At 54.0% G+C, this 25,910-nt stretch overlaps 1 protein-coding gene across 1 annotated transcript; it reads right to left on the bottom strand.

Annotated features, from left to right (window-relative positions):
* Positions 1-17,084: 17,084 nt before the first annotated feature.
* Positions 17,085-18,047, bottom strand: LOC149521136 (olfactory receptor 10A4-like). The gene has a single exon (XM_089774148.1). It carries the CDS (start codon positions 18,045-18,047, stop codon positions 17,085-17,087), a length of 963 nt encoding a protein of 320 aa, XP_089630274.1.
* Between the last annotated feature and the right edge of the window lie 7,863 nt (positions 18,048-25,910).

The following is a 25,910-nucleotide window of genomic DNA, read 5'->3' as shown; positions in this document are numbered from 1 at the left end:
GTAGCTGCTGCTGGGAGGCACAGAGGCGGGAGTTGGGTAAGGGGCCAGTCCCTGCCTAGGGTGCCCCCCATGGATTCCTCTCCCCGGGTGGTGGTGCTGGATTCTTAGGAGCCACCTGCTTCTTAGGCTGCATGCGAGGGGTGGCAGGGCCAGTGGCCACAACAGCAGGAGGCTGGATGGGCTGTAGGGGCATGGCGGTGCCGCATGACCCCTCTGCTCTGCCCACCGACTCAGCAGCCAGCTTCACCCGGGGCAGGCGGAACGGATCTTTCTCCGGTATTGAGATGCGCTCCCATATGAGAGAACAGCGCTGCTGCAACTGCCAGGGGCCCAGGCTCAATAAGTTAGACAGGCGACGGCAGCAGGGCTGAGCCGGAGGAGTGGGTGTGTGGGGGGGAAAAACAGATGGTGGGGCTGTGGAAGCACTCACCCAGGAGGGCTGCGACATCCCCCGGGAGGGCTGCAGTGCCACCTCCTGGGAGAGCTGTGATGTCTCCTGAGAGGGGTGTGGCACCACCATACGGGAGAATTGCGATGTCCGCTGGGTGGGCTTTGATGCCACCACTGGAGAGGGCTGTGGCACTGTCATCCGGGAGGGCTGTGGCACCACAAGCCAGGAGAGCTGCAACATCCCCTGGGAGAGCTGCGATGCCACCACCTGGGAGGCCTGTGGCGCTGTCACCCGGGAGAACTGTGACATCCCTTGGGAGGGCTGCGATGCCACCGCTGAAAGGGCTGTGACGTCCCCCGTGCTGGAGTTTGAACACCACTGAAAAAGAGGGGATGGATTAAAATACTCCAAGAAGAGACAAGTCTGACAGAGCAAGAGATGTCAAAAGATAATCCCAGAAACATTCACAAGAACAAACTCTATAGGCAGTTTGAGCAAGGCTGGAGCATTTCCAGCTTTGAAATACTTTCAAGTAGGAATAAGGGATGTTCCGGAATAGGGCTTATTTTCCGGAAAATTGCATCTAGACTGGCGCTTTTCTCCAGCAAAAACCCCGAGCCGGAAAAAAGCGGCAGCCATGTAAATGCAAATGCCACGGGGGATATTTAAATCCCCCGCAGATTTGCAATTCCGAAGTGTCTCATTAGCATCCCTTTTCTGGAAAGGGGTGCCAATGTAGACACAGCCTTTTTGATTGTGATTAGTCCATGTGGATATGTCTACACTACCAGGTTATTTAGAAATAAGTTATTTTGAAATATCTCCTGTTTGTGAAGAAAAATAACTCGTAACTATTTTGAAATAATGGGGGTATTTTGAAATAAGCTTATTTCACAACAGGCTTGATAGTGTGGATGCTTGCCTTGTTATTTTGAAATAACGCCCCAGTACAGACATGCCCTAATACATGCAAAGAACAATGATTTTATTGTTCAGTTTTTTAAAAGATAAATGGTTCCCTCAACTATTCAGTCACCTTTCTCTTTTGCTGTCTCCTGGAAGCACTCCTCACTCTTGCAGTAGCTGTTTATAAAACTTAGCCATTATCCTCAGTTCACCCTCTTTGATAAAACCTTATGAACTAGTTTAAGACGTTTGGTACCTATTACATTTAAAGGTACATTTAAGAGAGACCTAAGAAGAGAGACAGACATTTCTTCTAAGGTCAATGCAACTGGAAATTGTGTTACTTTTTCATCACCTTATTCACACCTCCTTTCACCCATATCCAACAGCCTCTTTTAAAGACTCTCTCAGGATCTGCTTTCTTTTGTTCCTAAATCTTAGCCTCTACCAGTTAAACATGTTAGAGGGAGCTGCCATGTGCTGTGTAGCTATAATATCAAAAAGGCTCAATGCAACAATCAAAATGAGATTTTGGAGAAATAGATTCTTTACTCAAAGAAGGAATAACTCACATCACTACTTTCACAGCAAAATATTATTCATTAAGCTAGCTTTCCCACAATAATTCCAATATTCAAATCCAGCCAACCAAATGGATGGCTGAGAGGAGAAAACAGTAAGTCCTTTTTCTTACGCTGCTTCACCATGGTTCAAGAATAGAAATCTACATAAAACAATTTCCAACCATGAGTGACTGTGACCACAGTTATGTTATACATGATGTTGCCAGCACTAAGGTTAGTGAGGAAAAGTAACTGAACAGCTAGGAGAAGAGAGCAGACAGGGTAAGAATTAAAACTGGTTAGGATGAAGGACTACATTAGTCTGCAGGAAAGACTCATGTTAACATTCACAGTGAGCATGGATAACTCATGTTAACCCACAGGACAGAAAGAAAAGTACTTAGAAATAAAGTTATTCAAGTAGGCCACAAAAGTAGCTGCATTCTTGTTATAATAGGACAATCCACAACAGCCAGTGGTTGAATACAGGCCAATCCTCCACAGAAATAGTAAGTAAGCCTGTTTGCAAAGAGTAATCACATGACAGTTTAAAATATAGCCACCATGCTGTTTTCTTAACTGAAAATGTGAACCTATCTCACAGAGATCTGAGTCAACATGCACATGAACACATGCTTGTTTATGCTAAATCTGGAGGAGACAGAGCTACTGCTGTTGGAGAGAGGGAAACAAAGAACTTTCCGCCACCTAAAAACTAGGACCTAGGCTGTCTACTGTAGCTTCAGGATCCTCATAGTCTTGTTATGTCTTAATAGCTGAAGCTGGAAAAAATATTTCAACCACAGTTTGTCCCTAAAAATACTTTCACAGAAGGTAAGTAAAGTATATTGAGCACATTCCATATAGGCACTTCACGTACATTAACCTCTCAGGAGCCCTGAGTCCTGAGTTTTCTCCCTATCAGTATCTCATCCACTCAACAGTGAGACTCTGGCAGGGCAGGAAGCTATGGGAAAAGGGAAACAAAAGACACAAATTCCACTGTCCCCAGTGGTAAGGAACAAAAAGCCTCGGTGGGAAAATAATAGTTCCAATTTTAGTGTTTCCCACAACTTGCATTTGGCCAGCACACGAGAGGTCAGGCAACATCAGCACCAAATCCAACACAGGCTCTAACCTTCTCCTAAGAGATGTGTCTCTTTTTTCAGAATTGGATTTGTAGAAAACTACAAGAAGATTCCTCTTCATGTTCATGTTCAAGGCCTGAGAGCACTCAAGGTAAGAAGAGCAGGCCTCGAGATGACTCCTGGCTGCAAAACTATGGGAATCTGAAATTGCCCCAGCCCTGCATCCTGTCCTACCTGGCGGTTGTCATGGACTCTCTGTGAGTTCACCACCTGTCAACGTCCTTTAACCAATAAGCAGAGATGCCGAAAAAGGCCTTGTGATGTCACTGCCACATCCTGTCCTGCCCCTGGCCAGCCCCTCTGCATATTTGAGCCTCTCCCCCTGCATTACCCCTACTCACTCAATGTTAGTTCTAGGAATCAAGCAGGCTGCACATGGAATCATCAGAGGCTGCTCAGTGCCACATGTACTTTGCAGATTGTAAGGCCAGAAAAGACCAATCACCTAACCCCAGGGTGGACAATAATTTTCATGGGGGGGGGGTAACTTCAGGCTGGTTTTGGGCCCCCTGGAAGGTGCAGGGCCTCAGAGATACAGGGAGATAGAGAGTTTGGGATGTTACATTTAGATTAACTATGGAATAGTCAACGGGATTTTCATTGATTATTCAGCTAGTTGATAAGGACTTCCATGATCCACCTTGGATATGTACAAATCATATCAAAGAGCCCCTGCTGGGGCCCTTGTACATTTCAAAGGGCTGTGTGGAGCCTGGGGCCAGCAGGGAATCCCACTGGCCCCAGGCTTCCTGATGCACTTCCTCTCTGAAATGCACAAGAGCAGCCTTTCCTAACCTGTGTGTCTTAAACTGTGTTCCCCAGCACACCGGTGTGCAAGGTAGTTGAAAGTGTGCCAAGGAGAGCAGAGTTCAAAATGGTTGCCCTTAAAAGGGCAATGCCTGAACAGAGCTCAAAATGGTCACCCTTAAAAGGACAATGTCTGCTCTCCCAACAACCTGTTGTCCTTACAACTGACCCGCCTGAAGCCCAGGGCACCACCCGACCGCTATTACTGTGCGAGACACTGTACAGTGATATCGAACCTGCTGGTGGTCAAAGAAAAACTGGGGCTGCGGAATCCTCCTTTCCTCGTTCCCCACAAGGGGGAAGCAGATCCAGAAACAGCTCAGCCTGAGCGACAGTCCCGTGCTACGGTGTTGGGTTCCGGGGGCAGCCTTGGCGGTGTCGGTGCCCTGAAGCGCGCTAGGGCTCGAGTCACACAAGGGGCTGAGGCTCCTTCTCAGAACGCCGGGCTCCCCATGGAACTTACAGCCTCGAATTTACCGCCCAGCCGGGGCAGACACCCAGGCCGGGGCTCTGACGCCTGCACCCCGGTCCTGGGGCGAGTCAGTCAGAACCCGGGCAGGGGAAGCGCTTATCTCTTATAAGGTGGGGGTATGCAAATGAGGGAGTCGGCGTCCTGTTTAAATATGTCCCTGTCTCTGCCCAGGCTGCACTCGCAGCAGGGACAATCCGCATTTATCACGCAGGCCCCTGAGAATTTTCCCCTCCCACACCCGGGACAATGAGAATTTGGCTCCTTCTGTGTTTCGTTGCAGCAGCTCTGAAAGGTATTGTCTTGCTCTGAGTCACTGGCCCAGTTGGAGGAATAGTGTTAGGGCTGATTTTATACCGGTATTAAGAACCGGTTTGTATTTGCAGGTGTCCGGTGCCAAGTGCTGGTGGAGTCCGGAGGGGATGTGAAGAAGCCCGGAGACTCTCTGCGTCTCTCCTGCAAAGCCTCCGGCTTCACCTTCAGCAGCTACGAAATGGATTGGGTCCGGCAGGCTCCTGGGAAGGGGCTTGAATGGGTCGCTCATATAAACCCCAGTTTATGGACCGCATACGCGGATTCCGTGAAAGGCCGATTCACCATCTCCAGGGACAATTCCCAGAGCACGTTGTACCTGCAAATGACCGGCCTGAGGCCCGAGGACACCGCCCGCTATTACTGTGCGGGAGACACAGTGACACGAAACAGGTTTCTGACCATTCAAGAACTCAGGCTGAGGAACCGCCCTTCCCCCGGCACCCGCGAGGGGGCAGCAGAGACACACGGGCCGCTCCGGGCTGGGGCTGGGGCCCAGGCAAGCGGGTGACAGTAACACAAACCTTCCGCCCGTATTAACCCCTCCGCTCCCGCCACTGACCGGCCTGCAGCCCGAGGACCCCGCCCGCTGTGGCTCCGCCGGACACAGGCAGGGGAAGCCGCTGGGAGCTCAGACACAAACCTGCCCCTGCGGTCAGTAGGGAGAGTCCCGGCCGGTCAGAGCCCGGCGCTGCGGGCAGGGGAAACTCGCAGAAAAAGCCTCGTGCGCACAGCGAGGGGCCCTGCTCGCGCCGACTCGAGCTTCGCACCGCGCTCAGATCCAGGGGCCTGGCAGCCTGGCTGAGAAGGGCTGTTCCCGGATCCGTCCCTGTCCGCGTCCGTGTCTAATCACGTCTAGGTGCGGCCCCGCCCCCATTCTGCACCTTCTAAACACCGGGGAAATGGGGAGAGGGGCAATTCCTGCCAGCCAGAGCCAGGCTCAGGGCGGCTCCCAGTGCTGCGACCGGGCAGTGCGCGTTTCCTGCCTGAATCGCTCCCGCTCCCTGGCCAGGAGCTACCCTCAGAGAGAACCCGCAGCCCCCTGGCTCTGTGCAGCCACCAGGCCGCCCCCGAGAACCTTCCCCTCCCAAGCCCCAGGGACAATGGGACGTCGGGCCGGTGACTGTTCCTCTCTCGGCGCGGGGCGGGGTTTTCTCTCCACAGACCCACCGCACGAACAGGAGCCTCTCACTGGGTCGCTGCGGTGACGTCACCCGTTCTGGGACGCTCCCTGACATCTGTTCTCCCCTCATTCTTACCCCCGCCCCTTTGCGGGCTCAGGGGCCGGGCACGGGCAGGTCTGACCCAGTCGGGCCCAGACATGAAGACGCCCGGAGGCTCCTTGTAGCTGAAGTGCCCTGAGCGGGTTCGCGGTACAAGCCATTGCCCGGCGCGGGTCAGAGAGTAGCCGGGGAAGGAGCTGGCGGGGCTGGTCAGCACCACACTCGGGGACAGCTACAATCGCTGCTGTGAGAGCTCCCAGGGCCGGTCCACCGCCTCCCAGGGCAGCTCCCATCGCTGCCTGCAACAGCCCGAGCCCCGAGGGCACCGCCGGGTGTTACTGCCCAGGACACACATCTAAGCTGAGAGCAAAGCCGCTCCCCCCCCCCCCCGCAGGGCTGCGAAGGGGTTTCCTGGGGGCAGCGCCCTGAATCCATTGACCGGGGGAGAGCAGGGAGCAGGCGCTCGAGGGCATTTCCCGGATCGGGGAGGAGCCGGTGCATCTGTCCTCGCCATGGGTCCGCCCCCAGGGACCCCCCGTAGCTTCTCCTCACTCCCCCTCCGCGGCCAGCCTCCCCCCTGCTCCCACCACAAGCAGAGCTGCAACGGAGCCGGTAGCTTAGAAGCGGGGAGGTCCAGCCCTACCTGCGACATCCGGGGACAATTTCAAAGGGCCCTGCGGGTTCCTGACAACACCTGCTGCGGCTGCTCCCCCACACCCTGGGCTGCCTCGCCAGGATTTACAGAGGATGGGAGCACCACGCGCTACGCGGACTCCGTTAAAAGGCGATTCACCGTCTCCAGGGACAACCCGAGCAACCTGCTCTACCTGCAACCGACCGGCCTGCAGCCCGAGGACACCGCCCGCTATCACTGCGCCGGGCACAGCGAGCAGAAAGCTGCCCAGCCCCGAACACAAACCGAGCTGCAGCGGGAGCCGCTCTGCCAGCGCCCGGCAGGGGGCAGCAGCGACTCGCAGTTCCAGCCCGTTCTGTCCGGTCAGCGCAAGGATCGGTGTGAAGGGCAGGTCGGTGCCAGAGCAGCGGGTGAATATTTCGGGAACTCTCTGTGTTCTAGGGACACGAGACAAATATTCCCGCAGGTCTCCCGCAGCCAGTGACACCGCTGAGAGCAGAGTGCAACGTGCAGCCAGAGACTGAGAACTGGGCTGAAATGTAAAACTGTCCTGCCCAGAGCCGGGTTTCGGCAAATTCTTCGATGCTTCCCTGAATCGAGGCCTGAGCCATTGTACCGGGACCTCGGAAATCCTTTGCGTCCCTGGAAATAGCCCCCTAATCTGCGATCTCTTCTGAATGATGCGGAATATCCCAGCCCCTTTCACATCTTCTCTGCGACAGCTCGCCCGCCCTGAGCTATTACTGAGCGCTGAGTCTGAGCGCGCTGCGCCGCCCCTGAGAAACAGCCTGTTCCCAGCCCGTCCGAGCGCCTGGCTGGGCTGTTCAAAGGGACCCAGAGATCAGAGAATTCCAGCTCTCCGGGGCGTGTGTTCATCGCTTGAAAAATTCCTGTGCCAACTCCACCCTGTGTCAGAATGGGGAACCCTGGAGGCAGGATCCAGCTTCAAAGCTCTGTGTGTTCTGGTTTTCTTCTAGTGCCCAGCGTGTCCATTAAATATTTGACATTTGTATCTGTAGAGCTGCCTGTACACACTGTGGGTTGAAAATAATAAGAAGGAGGAGAAGAGGGATTTAAGGGTTCCATGAAACGGATTCCCCTCCCCCCCATACAATTAGCCCCACTCCGCACCGGAAGTGCTTTCGTTTACAATCACACAGGCCTGCACACACCTACCGGGTTCCAATTCCTGCCTGGTGATTCTGTCCGGGCACCGACTGCCCATGTTCACTCTGTGACTCAGCAGGACCCAGCTCACTCGGACGCCTGGGCTCAGACGTTCAGAGTAGACGAGCCAGTACCTGCACCAGCTCCCCTGGATTTAGGAGGGTTCATTTAATAACAGCTCTGTCCTGTGGAGTCCAGGAAGAGTTTCACACGCAGGTGGCAGGACCGGGGGGTCTGGCTGGAAGCTGAGACTTTGTTCTGTCGGTTCCCTCATTCTAGTAATAATTCATGTTACGTTTTGCTTAAATTGTGTGATGAAAGCCCGTCTGGGATTGAAAGCAGCGGGGGCCACCCCACCCCTCCGCCTGGGTTCTCACCGCTTCTCGCACTGAGAAAGAAAAGGGCCGGAGCCCTCAGCGGTCGCTGGTCGCTTGTTCATTTCCCTGCCCTGTGACCCAGCCACGAGGCCGCAGCGGAGCAGAAGCGCTAAGACTCCTGTGCTCCCCGCCCCTTTCCTAGGGCGGTACCGGGGTGTCGGACTTTATGCAAATCTCCCGCCTGGGCCCGGGTTAAATCGCAGCCCCTGGGTTCCCCGGGACCCGCCTGCCCAGGGGCTGAAGCGAGTTTCAGTTTTTCCTCCTTCTCGTTGCTCCGTTTCCCAGGATGGGCCCCGCGGTGTCGCTGCTGCTGTTACTCGCCCTCTCGCCCTGTGAGTCGGGAGGGGAAACCCGGGGGATGATCAAAGCCCCAGGGAGCGAGCTGAGGATCTAACTGTAACGGTTCGTGTCTGTGCAGGTGTCCGGTCCCAAGTCCAGCTGGTCCCGTCCGGGCCGGGCGCGGTGAAGCCCGGAGAGACCCTCACCCTGAGCTGCGCCGTGTCTGGTTACACCATTTCTTCCGGCTACTACTGGAACTGGATCCGGCAGGCTCCTGGGAAAGGTTTAGAATTCATGGGGCGTATCTCTGGACCCAGCGGTGGCACCGACTACGCCCCGGCTTTGCAGAGCCGGATCACCATCGCCAGAGACACCGCCAAGAACCAGTTCTCGCTGCAGCTCCGCTCGCTGACAGCTGCGGACACCGCCACCTATTACTGCGCCTGCCAGACACACACTGACACGGAGCGCAGCAGGGTCCGTACAAAAAGGGGAAGCTGTTTCTGTGCAGCCATTTGGGGCACTTAACGCCTCATTTTCCTCTCGCACAGAGAAAGGCAGGAACAGAGAAAGGAGAATCTCCAAGAGTCCAGATTTCATAAGGTTCACACAAGCAACGACGCACGGATATCGCAGAGCAGGAGTGAAACCGGTGTCACTCTGTGTTGCCGGGCTAAAGTTTACACAAGGCAACCACCGGCAAACTCCAAATCTTCCCCTGTTCTCCCATCCCCCTCTGCTGCCCTCCCGCCCCACCTGCAGCTCGTACCTTAGGCCCACTGTAAATTACAAGAGCAGCAAAGAGCTCAGCTGAGCGGGTGGTCTGTCCGGGGCACACAGGGGACCCCCGTGCCCTTCAGAGAACATAACCCTTATGCTGAGTTGTGACGTAGTGGGGGTACTTGCTGGGCTGTGGTGACCTCTGCTGTCTGAAGCAAGACCCAGCAGGGAAAACCTTATTATGCAAAGGTGTTGCCAAACCTGTTGAACCAGACACCCCCCATGGAGAGGAACAAAGGAAGGTGGAATGCTGCCCTGGCTGGGGGGCAGGGCTGGAAGAGAGTGGGTGAGTTGCTGTCTGGGAGCATGGAGGAGACAGCCTAGGGAAAGGGGCTGGAGTTTAGGGGCCCAGTCTCCCCCCATCTCAAGGGGGCCTGAGGCATCCTAGCCCAGCTCTGTGACCAGATTCCATCTGTGCTGTGCTGTATCCTGGAGAGGCAATAAACTTCCTCTATTTCACTGTTTGTGCCATTTTGGGGTGCAGGAGACGGGGACCCCCAACGCGCCGTCACATGAGTGCTCACCCCTTGCAGCCTCTTACACCCAGTCGGGGAAACCGCCTGCAAATCTGCTTGGGGCTTCCTGGTTAAACACCAGCCCCCGGTTCCAGTAGCCTCAGTCTCTGTCAGACACAGACCTGCCCGGCCCTGTCCGCTGGAGTGTTTCCCTCAGTGCATTAGAACTAACATGAAATCCCTGCTGCTTTTCTTGCCCCTGTTCTCCGTCAGTGTCTCTGCGCTAGCGGGGAAATAGGGACCGAGCTGGAGACGTTCCCGTGGGTCACGTTCGCTTCCTTTTCTGTCCCAGGTGTTCTCTCCCGGGTGCAGCTGGTCCCGTCCGGACCGGGGGCGGCGAAGCCGGAGCGACCCTCAGTCTCCGGTGTCTCTGTCAGGGATTACCACTGGGCCTGGTTCCCGCAGCTCCCCGGGCAGGGCCGGAGTTGAGCGGGTACATCCGCATCGCTGCACAGGGAGGGACCACACAGCACAGCCCGGCTCTCCGGCCTCGTGTCACCTTCACCAGGGACACCTCGACTGACGAAGTTTATCTCCTGCTGGGCTCGCTGGCATCTGGAGACGCCGCCCCCCCGTTGCTGCGCCAGACACACCCAGTGACGAGGGGCAAAGGCGGGACCCGCACGGACGGGGGAAGCGAATGTCTGAGGAGCCAGACATGGGCACTGCGGCCTGCAAGGGACGGGGCAGGCAGGGCACAGCCGACAGTGGGAGCCCAGGGGCCAATCCCGTTCATCCGGCCCTAGCCCCCTTCGCCTGGGAATGGGAAACTCGGCGCTTCCCGGCGCCCCGCTGCAATGCGCACCCAGGGGGTGACGGTTACACCGGCAAGGAGACGCCTGGGGCCTGATCACCACAAGATGCTCCGCGCCCGGCTCTCTGACTGACCCAGCTCCCGGTGTGGGGGGTGATTCACTTCGGGGGACCAGGCTGCCTGTGACTCCCATTGGGCACCGACAAATTCAGACTCTCAGACTCGGGAACCGCTTCAGGAAATGTTACTTCAAGGCGACCGAATCTGAGCGGTTCTGGACCGGAACGTTTCCACCTGATGTCAATTAAATCTGCAGGGGCCCAACACCGCCAAACATCAGCCCTCTGGCTGCAATGCATTCTGGGAGGAAAGGTACATTGAGGGGAAGGGCACTGGCTGGATCGGTGGGAAATGATGGGTTCACTTCTGGTCTCTGACAGACACTGCCTGAGAGAAAGCGGGTCACTCAGTTCCTCTCCTCCCTGCCTCAGGCAGCACCTACAGCAATTCCCTCTTCTCACTCCGGTTTTTCCCTCCCTCATCCCAGCAGCAGGAGTAATGCACGGGGCCTTTCCTTAGCAGCAGCTGCATCCCCTTTGGCTTTGCATTTATACTAATATAAATTAGTATATTCGATATAAATATTTAGCTGTGACCCTACATGTTCCCTGTCATTCGGAACACTGTGGCTCGCTGGGGTAGCGTTGATCGCTAATTTGCCTTGTGAACTCCTGAGCGCTGTCTCTGGTGCGAGCCCTGCAGGAAAAGCTTTAACACCCCTGCCAAAAGCTTTCCCCTCCCCCAGTGTGTGTCCCAGCCCCGCTCCCGACCTGCCACAATCACAGGCCTCCTTCGGCTACAGCCCAGAACTTTCCTGCCTCCCACCTACCCTCCCTTCCGCTGTTTGCAGCTGTCTGGAGCAAATCCAACCTGTCTCCCTCTGCCGGTCAGACCCGGAGGGGCCTCTCGGCTGGACAGACCCTCCCGCTCCGAGCCCCCTTTGCATATATCCCCGCTCCAGTGACCGGCTCCTCCTGCTTCCCCTTTGCCACCTTCGCCTGCAGTTTGTGTGAGCCCGGGTTACCCCCTGGATTGATTCCAAATCCGCATTCCCCGCCCGCACCTGGGGAGAGGCTGCCGGAAACACCACGCTCGCCAGCCGGTGACTTGTAACCCTCCGGTGAGAGTCCCAGCCCCGTGCGGCCCTGTGACCCAACCCCTCCCCACTCACTGACCCCCTGCCCCGATGTCCGCACGGACAGGGCCCCGGAGACCCTTTCCCACGACGGGATAACTAGATGACAATCGGGATCTAGATTCAATACAGGGGAAAGGGCTCACACCCGGCAGCTGCTTCTCTCCCCTTTAACGCGCCGCCCCGGAGCTTATCACTGCACAGACACAGCGAGGGACGGTCTGACCCCGCCTTAAGCCGGGCCAGAAATTCAGTGTTAAGGGAAGGAAGTTGGGCCCATTATAAGCAGCGGGTCATGCAAATAGGGGAGAGAGGTTCCTGTTTAAATCTGTCTCTCTTTCTGCCCAGGCTCCACCCGCAGAGACAAGCCGCAGCTACCTGGGTCTGCGCAGTGACCAGCCAGTCCCCGGAGAACTTTTCCCTCCAGCAGCAGGGACAATGCGACTTTGGGTGGCAGCTGTTTTCATTGTAGCAACTTTGGAAGGTATTTTATGCCCCTGATTCAACGTCAGAGCCAGAAGCCCAGACAATTATCGCTGGTTTTATACCGGTTCTTCTAACATCCCTTTATTCGCAGGTGCCCGGTCCCAGGAGCTGGTGGAGTCCGGAGGGGATGTGAAGAAGCCCGGAGACTCTCTGCGCCTCTCCTGCAAAGCCTCCGGCTTCACCTTCAGCAGCTACTGGATGAACTGGTTTCGGCAGGCTCCCGGGAAGGGGCTGGAGTGGGTGGCTCGTATCAGCAGCGGTGCTGGGAGCAGCACGTATTACGCGGATGCAGTCAAAGGCCGCTTCACCATCTCTAGGGACAATCCCAACAACCTGCTGCACCTGCAAATGACCGGCCTGAAGCCCGAGGACACCGCCCGCTATTACTGTGCGAGAGACACAGTGACACGGACCCTGCGGCTGCTCGTACACAAACCAGAGCTGCGGAACTTCCCGCGTCCGCCGCACGGGGGCAGCAGAGACACGCGCAAAACAGCTCTGTCCGGGGCCCGCCAGGATGCAACGCTCTGACGTCACGGATTAACTCTTTCGTGTCCGTAATACGCTGCCCGCTCACCCCCATTCTGACCGGGAAGAAAGATGCAGTTCGTGCGGTGCAGGGACAATCCTGGAAACTGTCTTCAAACCACAAATAAACAAACCTCCTGTCCCCAATGCCGCACTGCGGGCAAAACAATGGCCAAGTTGCATGGACCTTAAGGACAAAGCGATAGAAATGGTCCCCATGCTCACCAATGGGACAGAGCCACACGGGGCAGGAAAGTGTCACATTTGACCACGAAGCTGGAATCCGGGGAAAAAATCCACATTTATTCAGGTCACCTTCAAAACGGGGCTGTCAGGCCAGGGACTGGAGCCGAGATCCTGGAGCCAGTTCGCGGTTATACCCCTGCTCCGCCCACCCAACGTGACCCCCCTCCAGACAATGCAATGAAAGCGCTCGGAGCCCAGTTAACGTGTCACAAACCCTCCTGCCAGCGTGCGGTTATCGGGAAAAGAGCCTCGGCCAAAACTCTTCCAGAAACAGAGCCCCTTGTCCTTGGGAATATCAGGCTGAGATTTACAAAGATCTCTAGGGGATCTGGGCGCCAAGACACCCCTTAATAAGGCAATAGGGACACCTAACCGCCTACCTAGCTACCTACCTGTGCCTCCAATCCATAATCAATAACCAATAAGCACACGTCAATAATCAATAACGGTTGAGTTTGGGACGCATCAGTCATGTGGGTTGGAACAGGGATGGGTGCGGAACAAATACCATAAATTGAGATTTTGAAACCGCCATAAAGATTTTAATACCCACATTCATCGTTTGTAATGGGAATTGGGTGTCTAAAAACTCAGACAGCACACTGAAAAACCTTCCTGCCTCAGTTTTCCCTCTTCAAAATGGAGATAACTGCCCCTCCTTACAGCACAGGAGGATGGTGCGGGTAGATTCTTTTTCACACAAGCTGATCAACTTCTGCTGTGAGGAGGGGAACAGAGGGACTTGGGTAAATCTGGGAAGGTGGGGACAGACGGGAATTAACTGTGTTTTTATGATTAACAGGTGCCAGCTCCCAGATACAGCTGATCCAGTCTGGGGCAGAAATCAAGAAGCCTGGAGAGTCTGTGAAGCTGACATGTAAAACCTCCGGCTACACCTTTACCAGCTTCTGTATCAACTGGGTGCGGCAGGCTCCCGGGAAAGGCCTGGACTGGGTGGGATACATCTGTCCTACCGATGGTAGCACTGGCTACGCCTCGGCCTTCCAGGGCCGATTCATCATCACCAGAGACAACTCCATGAGCACGGCCTGGCTGCAGCTGGGCAGCCTGCGGGCCGGTGACATCGCCACGTATTACTGGGCTCGTGACACAGTCTGAGGGGCCCTGGCTGCTGACGCCTTTTAGCCCCTGCGGGCGGAGAGCGAGCCGGGGAAAAAGGGCGCTACTCGGGGTGGGCTCCGGAGGGAGGGAACAGCGGGGAGGAGCGGTGCTGAACGGAACAGCCGGGCATTGGTCGCTGTGGGTTCCAGCCGGAGGCAGCTCTCGAGAAGGTCTCCCTGACTCAGGGGTTCCAGGCTCCCTTCGTACCTCCAGCAGGTCTCACCAGGGAGATTTGGTTCCAATTCTGGTTGCTCAAGTCGAGACACTTTTTAAAAGGCGGCTCCGGGTGCGGGCCCTGCCTTCCTCGGTTTAATCGCTTCCTGAGGCACAGAATTAAAACGGGAGCAGTCAGGCTGGGAGGCGGCTAAAGCCAAGAGCCCCGTTCCGTTGTGTCAGCCTCCGGCCAGGGGGTCTCAGATCTAGTCTCTCAGTTTCTGTCCTAAAAACACTACCGGCTTCAGTGACATATTCCTGCAATAATCGCACCCACCTGCCAGCCACCAGCAGGAGACACCAGCTGACCAGCAGGGGGAGCCCACGAGCTGCAAATACTGGACAATTCGCCCGTCTAGACATCTTCAGGGGACTTAACTACAGGACTGTCCCGTTAAAAACGGGGCGGGTGGTCACCCTATTTACAGAAATGTATTATCGTGGGGGAGGGATAAACTCAGGTGAATGCGACAGGCGGTGCCAGCAGGGGGCGCTCTCAGGCAGGGCGCAGAGGCAGAACGACAGGCAGCCAGTAAGAGACCAGGCAGACTGTGTGTGATAGAGGGGTCAGGGTGCGGGGGTGAGTCAGAGGTTTGTGTCACCCCTCCCATGGGCACCCCAAAGAAGGGTTCCTCAGAGGGGGGATTTCAGGCTGCGGTGCTGAAGCCCCAAATCCCTGCACCTGCAGTGGGGCTGAAATGTTGATCCCTGGCAGCCCCTTCCATGCTGAATTCCCAGCGCCCCCCAGGCTGAAGCCCCGAACCCGGTGCAACCCTCTGAGTTTCCAGCACCTCTCCAGGCTGTATCCGTAACCCGCAGTGCCCCTTGAAGTCACAGTACTCGCCCCCCCCATTGAATCCCTTATCTGTGGCGCCCCCCTGAATCGCCAGCACAAACATCCTGTCGAAGGCCCAGTCCCTGCCCCCTCCCACCTCCCAAACCATGAATGCTGCGGCCCAAGCCGGGAGTGGCAGGGCTGAGTCCTGCAGGCCCAGTGCTTCCTGTAGGGGGGAAGCCTCCAGAGCCCACGGGCAGAGTTGCGGGGCTCTCTAGCAAGTGCAGCGCAGTCCCGGGAGAGCCCCACAGCTCTTTGACTCCCTGGGACCGGCCAGGTCAGAGGCAGGAGCAAAAGCCACGGGAATCGCTCCCCCGTATCTAGTAAAATCTCCTGTAGGGAAAGTGCCGCGTGTTGATCAGCAGGTGGCGCTGTTGCTCCAAAGGGACCGACTAGCCCAGAGAAGAGCCCCCTGCCCATATATAGATCGATGCTCTCCCGAAGGCCTTGGGAATGTGAAGAAGCCCGGAGAGTCTCTGCGCCTCTTCTGCAAAACCTCCGGCTTCACCTTAAGCAGATATTGGATGGGCTGGGTCCGGCAGGCTCCCGGGAAGGGTTTAGCCAGATTCACGGCTTGACCACATACTATAGTGACTAGGTAAAAGGCCGATTCACCGTCTCCAGAGATGACCACAGCAGCCTCCTGCACCTGCAAATGACCGGCCTGAAGGCCGAGGACACCGCCCGCTATTACTGTGCGAGACACAGGCTGGTTGAAATACTCAGGCGGCAGAATCGTTCTTCCCTGAGCCGCGCGGGGGCAGCACTTCCACTGGGAATCCTGCGCCAGGCGCAGCAACAAAGTCCTCAGGCTCCAGCTCCTTAGTGTCTGTGTGATCAGGTCTGAACTTGCCACTGCTGGGAACGCAGATCTCTGCTGTATCCCCGCGGGCAGCAGGAAAACATGAGCAGAGAAGAGCAAAGGGCGTTTACAAGTGAAGTGCGGAAGCTTTTGGGGGATTGGAGTCAGTTCCCAGGTCCAGCTGACCCAATCTGGAAGCAAGCATTTCTGGAAAAGGGCTTTTGCCTGAACGGGAACATCAAAGCATTTGCGCAAGAAGCACTGATTTTGGACAGTAGAACGTCAGTGCTTTTGCGCAAAATCAAGCGGCCAGTGTAGACAGCTGGCAAGTTTTTCTGCAAAAGCAACCACTTTTGCGGAAAAACTTGCCAGTCTAGACGCAGCCCTGGCCAATATAGTTGCTCTCTCGTGCAAATACTTTATCACAAGAACTCTTGAGTTAAAGAGTATTTCCGCAAGATCATGCCAATGTAGACGTAGCATTTGTGCACCCTCACAGCTACAAGCCTGCATCTTGCTCACAACCTCAACCCTCCCTCTAATCCCAAAACTGTCCTACCTGGGGACCCCTTGGTCAGCATCCTCTTCTATACTTCCTTCTGCATCCAGATTCCCTCCCCGAGCTTGCACCTCTCACCCCTTCCTCGTGCGTTTTTTGTGAGGTACAACAGCAGTGGCGAGAGCATGAAGAGCCAGGGCAAAGTCATTAAGCTCCCTTTCCCTCCCCTTTCCACCCTCCCGTGCAAAAAAGGGCCCGGGGAAAAGTTGTTAACCAAAGCAAAACAACAACAACAACAAAAACCCCACAATCCGTGCCCTGGTACAGATATACTATCATCTATTTTCCACCCGAACGGCGATGGTTTCTTTTTTTCCCAACAACTTTGTGTCAGCAATTCACACTGTCTCCACTGCTATTGTGGCTCCTTGTCTGGAATGGTTTGGCCACCCCGGTGTACTGTCTTCTTGGACCGGACACATGCATCCTGCTTGGTTGGCTCTCAGCGCAGAGCCAGCCCAATGCACAGGTCGCACAACAAACACCTGCACCTCTTTCTGAGCTCAATCTTTCCAGATCTTTTCATTTTGTGTAGCCACCACTTCATGCCCCTGCAGCCTGTTGGTACGTCCCTGGGGCCATCAGCCACTGGTCCTAAATATCACGGAGCGAGGGTTTTGAAAAGGTCCCTGCACCCCCATTGCTCCCAGGGCTGTGACTCTGCAAGCACAGGGCAGGAAGGTCAGAGACACAAGTGGAAATAGAACCTTCTATTTTGTAGGCTTTGACTCTAGCCCTACCCTGGCCCATGCTGCAGCTATTCCATTGTCACCTTAGTAAGCCAAAGAGTATCTTTGAACTCTTAATTTCCTGCACATTTTGCACAGGGCGTCCTGAACCTCCCTGTTTCTCAGGGCGTAGATGAGTGGATTGACCAGGGGTGTCAGGACGGTGTAGGAGACAGAGAGAACTTTCTTGAAGTCGCTCAGGAGGTCGGTGGTCGGGAACATGTAGGCAGCCAGGAGAGTTCCATAGTAAATGCTCACCACAATGAGGTGGGAGGAGCAGGTGGAAAAGGCCTTTTGCCTCCCGGTGCTGGAAGGGATTCTGAGGATGGTGCTGATGATGCAGATGTAGGACGCCAAGATGAGCAGGAAGGGGACCAGTATTAAAATCAAGCAGGCTGCAAATGCCAACGTGTCCATCAGCAGAGGGTCATTGCAGGAGAGTTTTACAAGGGGAATAAAGTCACAAAAGAAATGGTCGATACCATTGGGGCCACAGAAGGTTAACTGGGATATTGACACTGTGGTTATACCAGAAGCAATGAAGCCACTTAGCCAAGATGCCCCAGCAAGCTGGAGGCAAGACCTGCCACTCATCCGGGCTGCATAGTGCAGTGGGTTGCATATGGCAAGATACCGGTCATAGCACATCACTGATAGAAGAAGGCATTCTGTGGCTGCCAGAGCAGCCAAGAAATAATATTGTGAAAGACACCCGGTGAAGGAAATTGTCCAATCTCTAGCCAGGAGCCCGGCCAGCAGCCGGGGTAGGAGGGTGGAGCTGTAGCAGATCTCCAAGCAGGACAAGTTGCCCAGGAAGAAGTACATGGGGGTGTGAAGGTGTTGATCAGCCACAACCAGCACCAAGATAAGGCTATTCCCAGCTATGGTCACCAGGTAGATCATGAGGAATAAGAGGAAGAGAGGAAGCTGCAGGCCAGGAAGATCCCCAAATCCCAGAAGGACAAATTCTGTAACAGATGTTTGGTTTCCTTGTTCCTGGTTTTCCATGGGGTGTGTCTGTGAGACAGAAACAGGGTCACTGCGAGCAACATTCATTACAATATGGCAGCCTTGTCTTCATCGCCTGCCTCTGCCAGCCCCGGCATGGTAGCGGAGTGAGGAATGTAGGGCAGGGAAGGGAATCACCGTCTGTGGGCCCCAGGGACAGGTTGAGTATCTGAGAGAGGGCGGGTGAAACAGACAGTGTCTCTCCACCCCGGGAATGTCTCAAGAGATAGCACTGAGCACTCAAACCCTGCAGAGCTGGGCTTGAATAGGGGGTACAGACACTGGTTCAGACAGTCACTGCCTGGTGGGTAAAAGCCAAGTGAGGGAGGGGCCATTTCACTGGGGAGCTGGGCCAGGAGGGGATATTTGACAGTGGGCTCCAGCAGAGAAACCAACCAAGCAAATGGGCCTGGGACCTGTAAGGGCCGGTGTGAGGGGTTTCTCCTTGGCCTGGCCCCTGGTTCTGCTCCTTTAGGCAGAAAGCAGCAGGGCACAGTCTGAAGAGCAGACACTGAGACTTGTATTGGGCCTTCGTCCAAGCAGGTGGGTTCCCAAGCCCTGTGCACCAGTCAGGCACATTTCTGTGGGCCGATAGAGTTTTCCTCTCCCCCGGCTACCGCGATTCACCCAATAGACCCCTTCCTGTAACCCCCAGCCACAGACACTGATGGGCTCCCCCATCCCTCTGCTATGTTTCAAACTCCCAGGCTGCAGAGCCCTGCCTGGGTCCCTCTTCCTCATTTCCCTATTCCTGGTGCCCCATCCCCCCATTCCCAACCCCTTTCCCACTCCTTCTTCTCCTTATTCACAGGCCCAGAAACACCCACCGTGCACCCCCCAGTCACACCTGCTAGACGCCATGTTCCATTCGGAGGGGCCATGAGTTAGGATCTGCATCCCACCGTGGGAAGGAGAAGGAGGGAGGCTGAGTGGGTCAGCATTTCTCTGGTCACTGAGTCTTTGAGCTCCCCGCCAACCTTGCCCCTCCCATGTGGCTGCAGGGCCTGAATCTGAGACACAGACGTGGGGCAGTCGGGCAGCGCCATCCCACCGGTCCCTGTCACACTGTGAGCTCTGTCCCAGGTCTGCCTCGAGGGGCCCACAGGCTCCGCCTGGTGGTGGGAACGTGGCACCACATCACTTTTCCCTTTGTCCCACACACGTCTGGGGGGAGGGGGGATGCGAGTGTCTCAAAAGTTAAACCCCCAAGAATCTCTCAGACTCACAAACTGGCTCAGATGCTAATGGGGGGGGGGGGAGAAACCCCTCCTTGAACTAGGCAGCAAACAGCAGCTCCCAGTCCTCCCGCCCTTTGACATTCACAGTCTGTTCTAGGGTGCCGGGTATTGAAGACAGTCTAGTGGAGAACAACCAAAATGATTGAGGGGCTGCAGCTGCCTCCTTCTCCTCCCAGCCCTGGCTCTGGATGGACCCTGCCCTGGGCTAGATCAGCTGCCGTCCCTGCACCTAGCCCACGATGTCGTGCCCTCCCCCTCGGTGTTGCAAGGGACTCACTGTATCTCTGCTTTCACAGGTGGGGTCTCCTCACAGCCCCGTGTTGGCACTGACCTGCCCATCCTCTACCCTCTGTGTCGGCTGGTTCCCCACAAAGGTAAACAATTAAACTGGTTACAAATGGGGAAAAGACATAAAATCAAAGATTAGTCCACAAGATTGCAGGAAATCCTTTCCTCCAGGCCGGCCTCAGCCAACGTCTCCTCCCTGGCCTGAGACAGCAGCGATTCTCAGCTCTGCATTCCCTGCCTCATCCCGCCCCCTCTTCATGGCCCTGCGAGGGCCACCAGGCAGGGAAGGACTGTCACTGTGCCGCAGGGAGGGGAGTGGAAAGCAGGCCCAGTGTTTGCAAGGATGCCTTGGGTGCAGGATATCAGCTGGGAAACTAATACAGGGGGGCACAGACTAGCCAATACGCTCGTGTACTGCACTGAAGACAGCTTTTTATTTCAGAAGGTTGAAAAAGTTACTGGGGAAGCTGTTCTAGATTTGATTTTAACAAATAGGGGGGAACTGGTTGAGGATTTGAAAGTGGCTTTGGTAAAAGTGATCATGAAATCATAGAACTCATGAATCTCAGGAATGGTAGAAGAGAAAACAGCAAAATAGGGACAATGAATTTCAGGAGAGCAGATTTTGGTAAATTCAGAGTAGATAATGTCCCATGGGAAGCAAGACTGAGGTGAAAAACAACTGAAGAGAGTTGGCAGTTTTTCAAATGGACATTATTAACTGCCCAAAAGCAAGCTATTCCACTGCATAAGAAAGATAGAAATTACAGAAAAAGACCACCTTGGCTTAACCAGGAGATCTTCCATGATCTAAAAATTAAAAAGGAGTCACATAAAAAGTGGAATAGAGGAAAAATCAAAGGATGAATATGAGGAAGCAATAGAGCTATGCAGGGGCAAGATTAGAAAGACAAAGGCACAAAATGAGCTCAAATTAGCAACAGACATAAAGGCTACGTCTACACTGGCATGATTTTCCGAAAATGCTTTTAACGGAAAACTTTTCCGTTAAAAGCATTTTCGGAAAAGCACGTCTAGATTGGCAGGATGCTTTTCTGCACAAGCACTTTTTGCGGAAAAGCGCCCGTGGCCAATCTAGACGCGGTTTTCTGCAAAAAAGCCCCGATTGCCATTTTTGTGATCGGGGCTTTTTTGCGGAAAACAGTACTGTGCTGTCTACACTGGCCCTTTTAAGCAAAAAGTCTTTCATAAAAAGACTTTTGCCTGAACAGGAGCAGCATAGTATTTCCTGAAAAGCACTGACGATCTTACATCAGTGTTTTTCCGGAAATTCAAGTGGCCAGTGTAGACAGCTGGCAAGTTTTTCCGCAAAATCGGATGATTTTGTGGAAAAACTTGCCAGTCTAGACACAGCCAAAGGGAAATAAGAAAACTTTCTATAAATATATAAGAACCAAGAAGAAGACCAAGGACAGGGACGGCCCATTGTTCAGTGAGGAGGGAGAAACAGTAACAAGAAACTTAGAAATGGCAGAGGTGCTTAATGACTTCTTTGTTTTAGTCTTCACAATGACGGAATGCCTGACATAGTGAATATTAGTGGGAATGGGTAGGTTTAGAATAGTGTTTCACAACCAGTGGTATAAGTACCCTCAGGAGTGCTTGAGAGAAGTCTGGGGTGTACATCAACACAACTGAAATCTGGAGAAAACCAAATACAAATTAGATGGGGCTACTCTAAGGTGGGTGCATAACTGTCTGGAAAACTGTTTCAGAGAGTAGTTATTAATGGTTTACAATCCTGCTGGAAGGGTATAACAAGGAGGGGGGGTCTGTTTTGGGACTGGTTCTGTTCAATATCTTCATCAACAATTTAGATACTGACATAGAGAGTATGATTATTAAGTTTGCAGATGATACGAAGCTGGGAGGCGTGGCAAGTGCTTTCGAGGATAGGGTCATAATGCTAAATTATCTGCACAACCTGGAGAAATGGTCTGAGGTAAATAGGACAAATGCAAAGTCCTCCTGTGAAGAAGGAACAATCCATTGCACACACACAGAATGGGAAGCGACTGTCCAGGAAGGACTCCTGCAGAAATAGATCTAGGGGTCATAGTGGACCACAAGCCAGTGTTGTCTTCAAATCGTTATTCTCAAGTCCACGTCGAGTCTCAAGTCACAAACAATGAACCCGAGTCGAGTTTCAAGTTGAGTCACCGAGGCAATTTAAGTCAGACTTGAGTCAACAACTCTGCCACGAGCTAAATATGAGTCAACACTATGACAGTGCTGCAAAAAAAACAAACATGATTCTGGGTTCATTAACAGGAGTATTGTGAGCAAGATAGGAGAAGTAATTCTTCCAATCTACTCTGTGGTGATTATGCAGTTCTGGGCACCACAGTTCAAGAAAGATGTGGAGAAACTGGAGAAGATCCAGAGAAGAGCAGCAAGAATGATTAAAGGCCTAGAGAACATGAGCTATGAGGGAAGACTGAAATAACTGGGCTTGTTTAGTTTGGAAAGGAGAAGACTGAGAGGAGACATGATAGTGGTTTTGAGGTATCTAAATGGGTGTCACAAGGAAGAGGGAAATATTGTTCTCCTTTGCCTTTGAGGATAGGCCAAGAAGCAATGGGCTTAAACTGTCAGGGTGGTTAAACACTGGAATAAATTGCCTAGGGAGGTTGTGGAATCTCCGTATCTGGAGATATTTAAGAGCAGGTTACATAGACATCTATCAGGGATGGTCTAGACAGTCTTGTCGTGAGGGCAGGGGACAGGATTCAATGACCTCTTGAGGCCCCTTCCAGTTCTAGTGATCTATGATTCAATTATTCCCATCCTGGCTTTGCCCCTTCTCTCTCTGGGACTCATTGGGCCATTAGAAAGGCTCTGCCACTGCCCGAGAATGGGCTTGTTGGCAGTGTGGGATACTACAGCGTTAGCTGCCCAAACACCTCCAGAGATCAGTCCCTCTGTGTGCGGTACACCCTGCTGCCAAGCTGGGCTGGTGGCAATGCACTGGGGCGGCGGAGGAGAGACACGTTCCAGAGAGTGCGGTGCCCAGATACCAGGGTGACAGAAGCAAGGGAAGTTGTGAGCTAAAAGCTCTTGGCTGATCTGAAATCCTCTCCTTTTGGGTGGGAGGGTTGCTAGAAACCAGCGCCCCGCGCTCCATGAGCACCCCCCCCCCCCCACTAGTGTCCTACCAAACCCACGTTGCTTCCCAACCCTGAAGCGCCAGGGAGCGGGGAGGAAACGGCTGATTTACCTCCAAGGCAGGTCAGGCAGCAACGGGATCCCGGCTCCCACCTCCGCACGCAGCGTCTCAGGGCCAGAGGCAGGTTCCTCCGCCCATCTGCTCTGCCCGGCGCGTTCCTCTGCGCCCCGGGCCCGGTCACTGGAACGTCAGAGCCCAGAGCAGCGACCGAGGCTCCTTCGCCCTCTCTGGATGACGCGCCCCACGCCTCAGCTCTGCGCCAACTGTGGAAAATCTTCTCGGTGCGCTGTATAGCCTGGTGCGGGCAGGGGCCGCCTCCCCAGGTGCCAGTCCCACGGGGAACGTCACCGGCGAGGAAAGTTGGTGTTTGGTCTGTTTCTAGATGACATCAGCAGATGCAAACTTCTAGTCTCAAAGGCAAAATCCCAGGGAGGGGAGAAACTTTGAGCTCTAAAGCAAATCCCTCTGTGGCGGGCGAGGGCTGCGCTGGCTCTCAAGAAATAACACACGGATTCCAGGAACACGATGTATGGCTGAGTTTGTCAGAGCTGCCTGAGTGGTTTAGGCACAAAGTTCTCATCCAATTCCCTTAACCCGGTTTGACAATCTCAGCATTGTTGGCTGAGCTTGCTCCTTCTGGAAACAAACCTCCTGCTGCCCTTGGAAAGGAACAGCCAGGTCCCTGTCCTGTCAGCGTCTGTAACAGCTCAGTTCAGGTGTCATTTTAATGAGCATCTAAGTGATTTGGAAGCCTGAATCCCATATTCAAAGGGGCTTCATCGCTAGGGCTGAGCAGTCTCTGCCTCGCTGAAATTCAACTGACTCATCAGACACCTTCGAGATTCACTGAAGTGTGTGTGAAAATGTCCCCCAAAGATGCTGATATTGAGCCAGGAAGGGACAGGAAACTTCGAGGCTACATCACCCACATTCAGCCACTAAAGGCAGATTAGAACGGGGTATAAATGGTCATTAGAGCCCGTCACCAGAGGTGGCGAATGGAGCCATGTTCGACACAGCAGCGCTTTGACAGGCAGGCTGGTTGCTCGCTAGTGACTGTGCTGCTCTGGGGTCCCTGCACCTCACTGGAGGTCAGTGATGAACCCAGGCGGTTTCTGTCCCTGCTCTATGCTCTTGGTTCCGAGACCCCAAGGGGCTGTGACTGGGCAGGACTTGGCTGTGACAGTGTCAGTGTCCATGAGTCACTTTGAAGTCAAGTGGCAACTCGGCAGATGAATGGTTAATTGTCCCGGGCTGCGGAATTCAACTACCTTCCCATGATCTGTAGGAAAGGGGAGTTTTTCCTGCCACACCTCAGCACCACACCCAAGCGAGGCCTGGGGTCAGGAGCCTGCCTGAGAAGTGAGAAGAGAAACCTGTGGCCATGGCCCTGTTCGCCCAGCTCTGCCAAAGCCTCTTGCAGGGAAGTTGGAGCCGCCAGACCAAGTCTGCAGCTCCTGTTCTGTCACCCTGGTATTGGCCACTGGGCTGTACGTGGGGGAACTAACTCCCAAAGAATTTTTTGCACCTGAATTAGGGGACATCAAATGACATTAATAGGCAGCAGGTTTAAAACAAGCAAAGAGAAGTTTTTCTTCATGCAAGGCACAGACAACCTGTGGAACTCCTTGCCAGAGGATGGTGTAACGCTCAGGACTTGAAGAGGGTTAAAAAAAAGAGCTACATAAATTCATGGAGGATTGGTCCATCATTGGCTCTTATACATACTAGGCAGGGATATTGTCTCTAGCTTCTATTGTCAGAGGCTACACATGGATGACCTCATTCCAGGAGGTGTAACAGTTAACTCGAACTTAGTTCAAGTTAATGTTTCACTGCCACGTGTAACCGTGGGTAGTTAATTCAGACTAGGGGGATTGGAAAATGGCGACCGGATGGGAAGATGCAAATCAAGCCTGGGATATTTAAATCCCGGGCTTCATTTGCAACTTTGGATGCCTACATTAGACTCCCTAGTTCAAACTAAGGGGCTAGTGTAGACATACCCTTGCAGAAGAAAGCTCAGATGGCCATTTCAGCCCTAGGGCTTTCTTGTGCAAGAAACCCCTACTGTGCAGCCACACTGCCTTCTTACACTTGTAAGGAAAGAGCATAGCTCTTGTGCAAGAGGTCGTCTTTTACTAAGCCGTAGTGTAAATCTTCTTGTGGAACAGTGGGTGGGCAGTGTGGACACTCTGCAGAAGAACGGCTGTTCTTCTGCAAGAACCCGCAGGTTTAGATATAGCTTAGAGTGTGGGGAGAGAGGGCTTCTTGCGCAAGAGCTACATGCTTTTCTAACAAGTGTAAGAGCTCTTGTGCAAGAGGGCTGTGTGGACACGTGGCAGGGGTTTCTTGTGCGAGAAATCCCTGTGGCTAAAATGGCCATCAGAGTTTTCTTGCACAAGTGAGCATCCACACTGCCAAGGATGTTCTTCCTCAAAAGCACATGGCAGTGTGGACGTGTTCTTGTGCAAGAACCCACCAGTGTAGACATAGCCTGGGAATGGCTGGGGACAGCTGGCCCAGGGATGGAGCAGCAGAGCCACGGCAGACTCACGCCTGCCCTGGTCCCACAGCCCTCCTCACAGCAGCTGGCAATTACATCAGTGGCTCCATGGTTTCAGGTGCTGCCCCTCACCTACAGACACTGATGCCACAGCTCCCTGATATTGATCAATGGGAGCTGCAGGAGCAGAGTCTGCAGGCAAGGACAGCGTGTGAGGACTCCCTGCTCTGCCTCTCAGGGGCTGCACGGACTTGCCAGCCACACCCAGGAGCAGCAGTTACCACTGGGATAATGACTCCAGACGTGGCAGGTTCGGCATTTTAGAGCTCACTGCTCCAAGAACCACATTTAAACAAACAGTAATAGAATGTAGCTGTGTTAGTCTGGTGTATCTGAAGCAAAATGCAGGACTATGTAGCACTTTAAAGACTAACAAGATGGTTTATTAGGTGATGAGCTTTCGTGGGCCAGACCCACTTCCTCAGATCAAGTAGTGGAAGAAAATAGTCACAGCCATATATACCAAAGGGCAGGAGCAGCATGACAGTGGGTGGAAGAGCAATTTTAGTGCCAGCACTTGATAGCTTCCTGGCCAAACCAGTTGGGATCCCCTGTCAGAGGCTCCAAGATCTACTGGTAGATCC

Source organism: Pelodiscus sinensis, chromosome 30, assembly GCF_052426305.1.
Source record: "Pelodiscus sinensis isolate ZL-2025 chromosome 30, ASM5242630v1, whole genome shotgun sequence".
In the NCBI taxonomy this organism is placed as follows: Eukaryota; Metazoa; Chordata; order Testudines; family Trionychidae; genus Pelodiscus; species Pelodiscus sinensis.
Note: the sequence above shows the minus strand (reverse complement) of the source record. Positions and strands in the feature narration are given on the sequence as shown.

What these genes read in the sequence shown, in the direction of transcription:
- LOC149521136 (XM_089774148.1), bottom strand. Translation starts at nt 18,047, where the DNA reads ATGGAAAACCAGGAACAAGGAAACCAAACATCTGTTACAGAATTTGTC.